Source organism: Aegilops tauschii, chromosome 5, assembly GCF_002575655.3.
Source record: "Aegilops tauschii subsp. strangulata cultivar AL8/78 chromosome 5, Aet v6.0, whole genome shotgun sequence".
In the NCBI taxonomy this organism is placed as follows: Eukaryota; Viridiplantae; Streptophyta; class Magnoliopsida; order Poales; family Poaceae; genus Aegilops; species Aegilops tauschii.
The window spans coordinates 543104015-543114810 of record NC_053039.3 but is presented as its reverse complement, the minus strand read 5'-3'; the positions used below and the strand labels follow the sequence as shown (position 1 = coordinate 543114810).

The 10796-nt window shown below is 44.9% G+C and overlaps 1 protein-coding gene across 1 annotated transcript; it reads right to left on the bottom strand.

Annotated features, from left to right (window-relative positions):
* Window positions 1-1266: 1266 nt before the first annotated feature.
* On the bottom strand, window positions 1267-2010 carry LOC109784227 (zinc finger protein ZAT7). The gene has a single exon (XM_020342822.2). The coding sequence runs from the start codon at window positions 1884-1886 to the stop codon at window positions 1470-1472; it is 417 nt and encodes a 138-aa protein (XP_020198411.1). The 5' UTR covers window positions 1887-2010; the 3' UTR covers window positions 1267-1469.
* Between the last annotated feature and the right edge of the window lie 8786 nt (window positions 2011-10796).

Here is a 10796-nt window from a genome sequence, read left to right as displayed (position 1 = left end):
GCAAGTGGACGGTGGCAACTCTGTGGGCTTAGTTTTTGGTGGTGCTCTTTGAGTACCAAGCATCGAGCTCCGGGGAGAAAATCCTAAGTCTAGCCTTCATTGCTTGTACTCGGTAGAGGGGCCTATGCTCCCTTGTCGAAGACTATCCGGAGGCAAAGCGTTCTCTCTTCTACCTGACGAAAGAAGCGATCTCTCTAGTGGCTACCGCTAGGAGAGCTCCTCCGCCGCCGTCCTCTAGCGACTCCCCTCCACCGACGACCTCGGTCATTGGTGGTGAGGGGGGTCGCCGGAACCACGCGTGTGGATAATTTTAGGCCATCGTAGTCTAGGTTTTTAGGTTGTTCATCGTCTTGGCTTCGACGAGGGCGATGACGGCGAGGAATAAAGATTCTTCAAATCCTTCTCTGACGAGGCGACCAGTCCAATGGTTGGGGATGGATCTGGGAACCAGTCTGTTCAAGTAAGGATGGTGTGGCGGCGGCATCCACGTGGTGGACCTTCGTCCTCGGGCTACGTCGTTGAGGCGGTGTTTGCTCCAGCGCCGACGCAGAGCTTGGGAGATAGTCCAGGAGCGGATGCAGATTGTTGTCTGCATCGATGACATCTAGAAGATGGTGGATCGTGTGATGAGTTCATGGTTTGTGGATGATAGGTGCGGTTTCCTCCTCATATGTCTTAATCGTGCGGGGCTGGGTGTTGCCCCGGTCTGATTCATTCAACGGTAATGGTTTCGCCAAAGCTGCATATCAGCAATGGAGACGCGTCGAGCTCGGGCGAGGAGGTGATCTGTCATGTTTTCCTTTGGTGGGAGCTATTGGTTTCTGGTGCGAGAGGCAGGTGATGGGTGTTGGTGTCAAGTTCAAAGGTTTCTTTGGTCTTAATTGTAATTTTCTTTCTTGGCTGGTGTTCTTTGTGTAAAGACTAGTGTTCTGCTGTCTTTTTCAATTTTGTCAGGTTGGTATGTATGTGACTTATACTATGATCATTATGATACAAATGAGACATGTATTAGCATGAAAAAAAAATATCCCTGTAAGAAAAACAGGAATCTCAAGATTTGCTTTCTGGCCCCCACTAAGTGCATTCGACATTGATGCGGCAACGGTTTTACAACAGTGGCATCCCAATCAGCACACAAGATACTAAAAAACAATCAACAAAGTGGAAATAAAAATGGAACAAAAAGAACATATATTTGAAGATATTTGTCCTCCCCGTTAAAATGGGACACCGGGCTAGCTAGTTGGAGCAAAAGAGACGAGCAAATCAGCTAACCTGTATATATAATCTCTGTACCAATGAATGAATGAACAAGTCACCAATATGTGCACAAAAGTACACACGAATGAATGAACCACGATCAGTACCTAGCTACCAGTGTGGAACAACTTTCAAATCAGTCGCGCACACTACACAGCCTGATCAGAACTCTGTACTAGTAGAACTAATAACGTTAGCCAATCATCAATCTAGACGAACAGCTCGAGCAGAACGGGCGGCGCCTGCGCCACGGCGGCGGCGGCGGCCTCCTGCTCGCGGTGCCGGCGCATGTGGCCGCCGAGCGCCTGGCCCATCTCGAACCCTTGCCCGCAGACGTGGCACTCGTGCGCCTGCTTCTGCTCCGTAGTATTCTTGGGCTTGGCGGAGTGCTGATCCCCGGCGAGGGCGAGCGCGAGGCCGTTGCGGCCGCGGAGGTGGCTGGTGCGGTGCCCGCCGAGCGCCTGGAACGTCGGGAAGGAGCGGTCGCACGTCTTGCACATGAACTCCCCGCCGGCGGCGGCGGCGCGGCGCGTCCTCTTGGTGTTGCGGTCGGCGACGGCGCCGAGGGAGAGCGAGAGGGAGAGGGACACCAGCTGGTCCGCCGATGCTCTCTGGTGCTTCGTCATGGAGGTCCGCCGAGGTGTAATGGATCGACTACTGATCAACCAAGCCAACCGGCGAGAAGGTGTAGACTGCGGCCGGGAAATGTATGATCGGCGAAGGTGGCTGTTTGTTCCTGTTGTTGCGAACTTGTGATGCTGGTGGGTTTGGGTTGGGTGCGTGCGGCTTTATATATACGGCCTGGACGGGAAAGTGAAAAGCGACGTACGAGGGGCTAGCAGCCAGGTGGTTGGCCGCCAGTCACGCCGCTCCACGTCGGGGCAGACGCCTGCGAGGCCAGGAGTCACCCTTGAGGAGCGCGTCGCCATCGGTGACCGTCTCCATCCCTCGCTTCCTTCCTTGCTCACCACTCACCAGGGAGCCGGGACGCGCTTGGATTGACGCCTACGTACGTGCTTTCGCGCTGGCTTCGTGCACGGACGGAGGAATCTTGGCCCACGGTGCTGGTTCGTGCTCCCAAAAAGGGAAGGCGCCGAGAAGGCGCCGGCGGGATGCCGGAAGAGAGACACGGCGTACGTTGGATGCGCTGCGGGGTCGACCAGATGGTGATGCCGCTGGTCGCCGCACCGGGGAAACGTATGTGCGCCGGGTCAAGTCCCACCCAGGCAGACGTGGTCTCGCGCCCGGCGAACGAGAATGGGCATCGCGAACCAGACTAGTAGTACTACTGTATAAACGGTCCAACCTTACCAGATTCGGCTTACCTTTTTTCCCAGATACTGAATCGTGCAGCCGCTTTCAATGAACCTCGCGAGCGCACGCTATATACGGCAAAAAACTTACATGACACGCGGTGCGTCCGAGCAGGCCTACCATAAAAGGTAATTAGCATCCCTTGTCATCATTACACTATAAAAAAGAAAAGTATATTGTCTCCCTCCCTTCGAATGCTCCCTACTTTACATAAACGGCTACACTAAATATCAGTCGACTAATTTTTGGCGAAGTCTCAGTCGATGACAATCCGCGTGTACGTGTACGTTGGCTCGAACCAGCTATTTTCTTTGTCGCTGCACGGGCCGGTGGAGATGAGAGAGCCTTTCTTTTATTTTTCTTCTGGGCCTTGTTCCCTTTGATGTGCAGCCCAAGTTTTCCGAGTGTGTTTTTTTAGTTATTTTTGTCAGCCTACAAGAAAAGTACTTTATTTTGTTTCTTTTTCTCGCACTACACAAGTGTGTTTTGCCTGTAGGAGAGGAAGTCACGGTGGCTTCTCTTTTTCCCAAAAGAAATTTTCATTTTTCTTTTTTTCTTTACCTTTTTCTTCTTTTTATTGTTTTACTTTTTCATTTACTTTTTATAAGTCTTTAACTTTTCTTTTATTTATTTTTACTTATTATTTTCTTATCCCGTTTCATTTTTTCGTTTTGTTTATTTAATTTAATTTTTCCTTTTGTCATTGCTTATTAATGTTGTGTTTTATTCTATTTGATTTTAGCATATTTTCCAAATTTCCAGCAGCCCTATTTTAGCAACGAAATTTCCTACCAATTTTTTGTTAATCATTTTCAGTAGCACATCCATCATATGCTTTGTAAGTAAATGTTGGTTGCGATAGTTGAAATTTTATTACCTGGATTGCTAAAATTTAGTCGATTGAGTTTAACCGAAGTCCCGGTACACATATATGGCCGTTAGATCACTGTTTCCATAAGATTCACGCAGCACTGCTTGTCTAGTGTTACCCCGACTTGTTTATCGCCCGCTTCTTCTTTCTTTACTTTTCTCGTGTTCGGTATTCATGCGCGATGTGCTGGTTGTGAGAGGCGTTTTTCATTGTTTTTGTTGGACTTTTCAATTGCCATGTACACACCATATCTACCGCGGAGTACTTGTCTCAGGGGAGGGGGTCTTCGTCCCTCGGGGTTCTTCATTTGCATTTTTTTCTTCTGTTTTCCCCTCTTTCATGCCAGATCAGATCTCTATCTGTGGATTTATTTATGTATGCATTTTGATTTTTTATGCTTGCATAAGGTAGGAAATGCTTTTTCTTTGATGACTGGGGATTTTTGAACCATGTAGACATAAATGTTAGTGGGTATGTTGGTTGTTAACGGGTTTTTAAACCATGACTTTTGTTTTGTATAGGACCGGCATTTTCATATTATTTTTCTTGTTTATGCGTAAAAGAATATTCGCATATAGTTTTTCTTGCACCCGGCCGCAAGTGCATGTCTTCTAATCCGACCGCAACTGGACTTTTTTGTTATGTCAGAGGGGGCGGGCCAGTTGCAAGCCCGACAACAGCCCCGCAACTGCATGTCCCCAACATGGTTGCAACTCGACTTTTGTTTTGTCAGAGGGGGCGCCGGGAGAGGGGGCGGGTCAGTTGCAATCCCGACAATAGCCCCGCAACTGCATGTCCCCCAACATGGTTGGTTGCAACTCGATTTTTGTTTTGTCGGAGGGGGCGCCGGGAGAGGGGCGGGCCAGTTGCAAGCCCGACAACGGCAGCGGAACTGCAAGTGCCGCACCCGATCGCAACTGCATGTCCCCCAACATGGTTGCAACTCTACTTTTGTTTTGTCAGAGGGGGCGCCGGGAGAGGGGGCGGACCAGTTGCAAGCTCGACAACAGCCCCGCAACTGCATGTCCCCCAACATGGTTGCAACTTGATTTTTGTTTTGTCGGAGGGGGCGCCGGGAGAGGGGCCGGCCACTTGCAAGCCCGACAACAGCCCCGCAACTGCAAGTGCGGCACCCGACCGCAACTGCATGTCCCCCAACATGGTTGCAACTCGACTTTTGTTTTGTCGGAGGGGGCGCCGGGATAGGGGGTGGACCAGTTGCAAGCCCGACAACAGCCCCGCAACTGTAAGTGCCGCATTCGACTGCAACTGCATGTCTTTTAACCCGACCACAACTGGACTTTTCTGTTCCGTCAGAGGGGATGCCGGGAGAGGGGGCATGTCAGTTGCAAGCTCGACAATAGCCTCGCAACTGCAAGCGCCGCACCCGACCGCAACTGCATGTCCCCCAGCATGGTTGCAACTGGACCTTTGTTTTGTTGGAGGGGGCGGCGGGAGAGAGAGTGGGCCAGTTGCATGTCCGACACTAGGAATGCAACCGCAAGTGTCGGACCTAGGCCTACAATTGCAAATGTCATCTCGGACTACACCTGCATGTTGCCCTCATGCCTGCTGATTAAGACTTATTTAAATCTCAATCGACTGCACTGTATCCACACCCCATTATTTACTTTGTTTTCTTATTTAATCTTTTTATTTTTATTTTTATGTTTCTCTAAAAAGAGGTGTTTTGATTTTTTTTAAACGTGACACACCAATCTGCATGTCATGTGTAACTGAATATGATTGGCTCTCTTATTTTGTTAGTAGTACCATTGTCAATTTGTCGATGATAGCAAAATTACAAATAGATGAGACCCAATCTAAGAAAAATGCAAGGTAAAACCATCGTTAACTAATGCTAAACATTTTTCTAATTTCATGATGAATATTTTTTAAAAATATTGTACATTTTCTAATGGCACTCTAATTTTTTTAAATACATGATTAATATTTGTGAAAATGCATTTCTTAAAAGAATATCACGACTAATGCTTACATTTTCTTAAAAAAATATCACGACTAATCTTACATTTTCTAGAAACAAAAAATAGTATAAATAAGAATGGAAGGAGAAAAATGAAAAGTAAAACCGGACAAAATTGATAGTAACCGCATGTTCATTTTTTTGCACGAACAACAAACTAATACATCCGGCCGGTGCACCACACGTAGTCAATGGAGCAGCAGCACGGAACAAAAATACTGCCCAATCATTGGCCCAACTGAGCTCAAAAACACATAAAGCAAAGACAAACAGGGCAGCCCAAAAAGCAACCAGAGGTGACATGGTATGGGCTGGACAATAAAGCAAAAAAGTAAAAAATAAACAGGTGACGTCAGCCGAGTGAGACCTCGCGAAGTCTCAGTCGACTGAGACCTAGACAAACCCTTACATAAATCAGTCAAGAATGAAAAAGTACGTGCATTTATTTGGGTTTTACAAAATTTAAAAAGCCATAACTTTTGGTTCGAGTATCGAAATTTAGATTCGTTTTCACCGTTGGGTTTCTCGCGACGAGTTCCTCAAAACTAGATCTCACATGGGTATGTTTAGGCAAACTTTATTTTTAAAGCAACTTTGAGTGATGATGAGGCAACTTTAGTGCTATAGGAAAGCAACTTCTTTGTTTGCCTACTATGATTGCCTATCAACGAAAAGTCCTTATAAATTGCCTCCCATGACTATCATGTTCACTAAATTGACATATAAGTTGTCTACCACACTATCAAGTATGCTAACACTATGTTTTAGAGTATAAGCAATATGAGCTACGTCGATAGACAACTTCTCCTAGTATATTAGCCAACTAATTAGCGAGGGCACCATTGTTAGGCAGTTGCTCGGATTTGTTTTGAACAGGTTTTTGCATTTTTTTAATGCAGTTGCTTGGTTTTCCTAGAACAGTTGCTTGTTTTTTTTGCTAGAACAGTTTTTCATTTTTGTGTTTTCTTTGCAATTGAGTTGTTTTGGATTTTTGCTAGAATAGATAAGTTGCATTGGGAGGGGGGTGGGGGTCAGATAGTTTTCCACAAAGCCTATTCAAGTTGGTCATATGTTTTTTTTTTTGCCTGAAGTAGACAATTCAAGTAGTAATGCTAGGGACAGTTTACTTGGTTTTGCTAGGACAATTTTCCCATATATGTCTTTTAGTAATGCAGTTGCTTGGTTTAGTAGGAGAATTGCTCAGTTTTGCATTGTGGTTTGCTAATACATGTGCTTGGTTTGCTAGAAACGAGCATTGTGTTTTGGTAATACAATTGCTAGGATTTGCTAGGATATCTGTTTATAGGAATAGTTGCTTTGGATCTTTGCTAGAAAAATTGTGTGGATTTCTGCTAGGGGGAAGTTGCTGAGAGTTTGCAAGAACAATTTCTATATGCAGATATGTATAGTTGCATACACAAAAGATGAGTAGGAGTTGCACATAGTGTGACATCGAGTTGCTAGGGGGGGGGGGATCAGGAGTTGCATAGGGGGCATATCTGAAAGTTTGCCCACAAATCTATGTAAGTTGATCATATTTTTCGCACGAAGTTCCCTGCAAAAATAGTATAAGTTAGATAACCCTATGTGTTTTTTTGTGATGCCATTTTTTACTCTTTCTATGATGTGACGTTTCACTACTTTTGTGCCTAAAGTAGTAATGCTAGAGTTCTTTCAGGTTTTTAACTACCACGCATGTGATGAGCAGGGTTGGAGAGGAGTGGGGTCGAGAGGTTGACGCATACAGGAGTTGCTCATAAGATAGGAATGAGTTGCTCGCACAACGAGAAGGAGTTGCTCAAAATGTGAGGACCGGTTGCATAGTGAGGGAAGATGAGACCTAAGTTGTCCATCAAGGGACCTAATTTGCCTACAATCTTGAAAAGTTTTTGTGGGATCTAAGTTATCTATCATGATTCCAAATTTTAAAACTATATTGAGATGGATGGTTGCCTTGTGCATTCCTTTTCTAGGGGAGTCTCCCCGCAATACTACTGAGCGTGTGAATGTTGGCTATCCAGGTCATGGGTGTTGAGTAGTTGCATAAGTGGGGGCATATGAGAACTTGCATCTAGGGTGATGAGAATTTTTTATATATAGGGGGGTGGATCAGACAGTTGCCCACAAACATACGCAAGTTGTTCATAATTTTTGCACGAGTTGCCCGCGAAAATTATTGAGATCTTCATATATAATAATGGAAAAAACACATGAGTTACTTGTCGAATGCACTAGAGTTGCACAACAACACCTCAAAAGTTGCTAACGGTTTTTGTGTGGTACTCGAGTGCATAACAATCTGAAAATCATTGTCCTTGTTTTGCCTCCACTAACCTCATCAATGGAGAACTTAGACTTTTCCCTATATCATTGCTTTTGTCTAGATACCAAGTTAGACCGAGAGTACATATTAATTGCCTTGTGATAACAACTCCATAATATTCTAGGCAATTAATTTGCAAAGTTAGAAAACTAAGCAGCAATGATAGGCAACTAATTAACAATAGCAGGCAACCGTGCATCAATGGTAGGCCAATTTTCTAAGTATTGTTGGCAACTGGGCATCAGTGGTAGGCAACTGACCATCCAAAGTAGGCAACTGAGCAAATACGATAAGCAAGTTGGGATAATGTTAGCAAAATTTCATTGATACACATAGTGCGCAATGAAGTTGCTTATATGTAGCACTAAAGGTGCCTCATGTTTTGTGTGATTTTCTCATTTTTTACACAAATCAACCTTATAGGCACATCTACAAGGCAAAAAAAATGAAATTGCTTTCCTATAACACTAAAGTTGCCTTCATCGTACCCAAAGTTGCCTCAAAAAAAGTTTAACGAAACCTATCGATATGAGATCTAGTTTTGAAGAACTCGTCGTGAAAAACCCAACCGTGAAAGCGAAACTGAATTCTGACGCTTACATCAAAAGTTACAGTATTTTAAACTTTTTAAACCCCCGAATAAATGCACGTATCGACAAGATTCCTTTTCCGACAGACTGTATAAAGCATGCTTGACTGCTCCTTCCATATATGAACAAGCGCTTAATCCCACCAACGGGCGCTCGGGCGCCCGCTAGCCACGTCCTACTTTTTTCGGGTCGGTCGGTCGTCTACTCCAGGCCCGGGTATGGATACACTGGCTTGGTCGTGGGCCTTTTTACTTGTACGTCTTGCAGAAGTTTCCCCGTGCGCCACGTGCTCGCTCAAAATACATTGTGAACATCCAGGAACGTGGTGCGTGCACGTGTGTGCGAGCGTGTTTCGTGTGCATGTAATTAAGGTTTGACATGACACGTATGGTACCAATTCTTTCCTTTTTTGAGGATCAGGTATGGTACTAATTACTGTATAAAACAAAGACATGTGTGGTACTAGTAAGAAATTCGTTGCCCATTGACGTACGTACACACCACAACTGCCGTTAGTTCAGATGATCTCTGCCTCGGTTAACGTGGTACGACGCGTCGTCGATCCCCACCCAACTTGCCGAGAAGCTACATGCATGTCTCACCGGTCTGCCTCGGCCGTGTGCCAGTGATCGACATACGTCGGCTGGCTACATGTGAAACGTCTACCGCACGCGATCGATTGATGCAGACAAAGCGTGTGCTAGCTGTTCTCTGTGTACGCACGTCGCATTCGACGTACTGTACGCCTCTGTTTTTTTTTCACATGAGGGCATCCCACACTAGCCTTCCTTTTTTTAATGCGTTGATAAGGGTTTACTAAGAGCAATTTAAGAGTATTAATTAAACCGTTCTAGTAGGCTGGTGCAAACCAACACATGGGTATTGAGGACCCCTTCATAAGCGAACTATATGCTTGCCGCGATGGCCTTGAAGCAGCGAGCAGAAGAGGAGAAAGTCATGCCATTGTGTAGATGGATTGCTCTGATCTAGTTCATCTATGGCACAAACCCGGTACTATAAGGGTAAATGGCGCGCATATGTTGAGATAGATGAAGAGTTTAGCCGATACTTTTCAGGGTTTCAAGCTTCTATGGATTCGACGCGTAGCTAATTGGGTGACACACCTATGCACACAAGAAGCATTTCATCATTTACTTGCTTTGATGTAATTCCTGGATTCCTGACTAGGGTTATCCAGTCAAATTGTAATCTCTTGTCAGTTTAATAAAGCGAGGATTAATGTCAAAAAAAAAATTAAACCGTTCCAATACAGTTCCAAGTGTTTAACCTCAAAAGGGTTTTGGGAGCTCCCTAAAAACGCTCTTGAACCGTTCCAGTATAGTTCCAAAACTTGAACGCTCCATCAAAATAAAGGGTAACCGCACGTGCCACCACCGGCGCCACTACGATTGCTCCATGTCAACCCATCGTTTGCCGCCTCTATGTGTGTTGGCTGGTCCCGATGCGATCCGAGCTCAGCCACTGTGAGCTCCAACACGGTTGCCTCTGGCGCGGACATGACTCCCTCCATGGTGGTTTTTCGCACTTTGGGGAGGAGCCACCGCACTTCTCCGGCACCTAGTGCATATGACACGCGAAAGGTCTCCAATGAAAGGGGCGTTGAGTTTATTTATTTATTTTTGCATTCCTTATGCAATTGAAATTGAATGTTGCAGCAATGTAATTGTTGAATGCAACACATAGTTGAGGAGGCTTGTTCATTTTTGCCCAACTCGCCACCAAAGGGTAAGGAGAAGAGCAACAAAAGACACATACTTGTTTCTCATCCTGGACATGTGTGAATCCCTCACAATGGGCAGGAATGCTTTAAAGTTATGTGCCGATTTCAAAAGTAAGGATTTCAAATGTTCCTTAATCTTGTCTGGTTGAAGCATAAAAGCTAAGATTAATATGATCCGAAACGAAGATGAAATGATGTTTACACACAGAAGTGGTGAGAAATAGCAACAAGTAACTTTCTTGAGAGCTGAGTCTATTGGGTATCTACCAAAACAGGGTCGCCCAATAGTCTAATTTTTTTTGGACTCCCCAAAACTAGTCAATTATTAGGTGTTAAGTATTGTGATCGGTTAGAGTAGCTTAATATTCGTAGTACTCACCGTCATGCCTTATATTTAGCCATGTCCGCTTTCTTGTGTGGTGAGTAGTAGATAAACATGAATCGATATTCGGAAGTGACTATAGCTTAGTAGATATTTATAGCATCTTCTCGATTCTTATTTCCTTCTCCACTTGCACAAATGTCGACACTTGTCACTATTGTGCTCATATCTCTTGATGTGTTACTCTATCAGGATGTAGACTTATTGCAGCTGTTTTGGAACAGACAGATCACGGATAAAACAGAGGTAGTGGATCGCGGTTTCTAAATCTCAAACCACTTACACTTAATATTGTGGACACCACTATAATGTCAACGTTTCAACGATC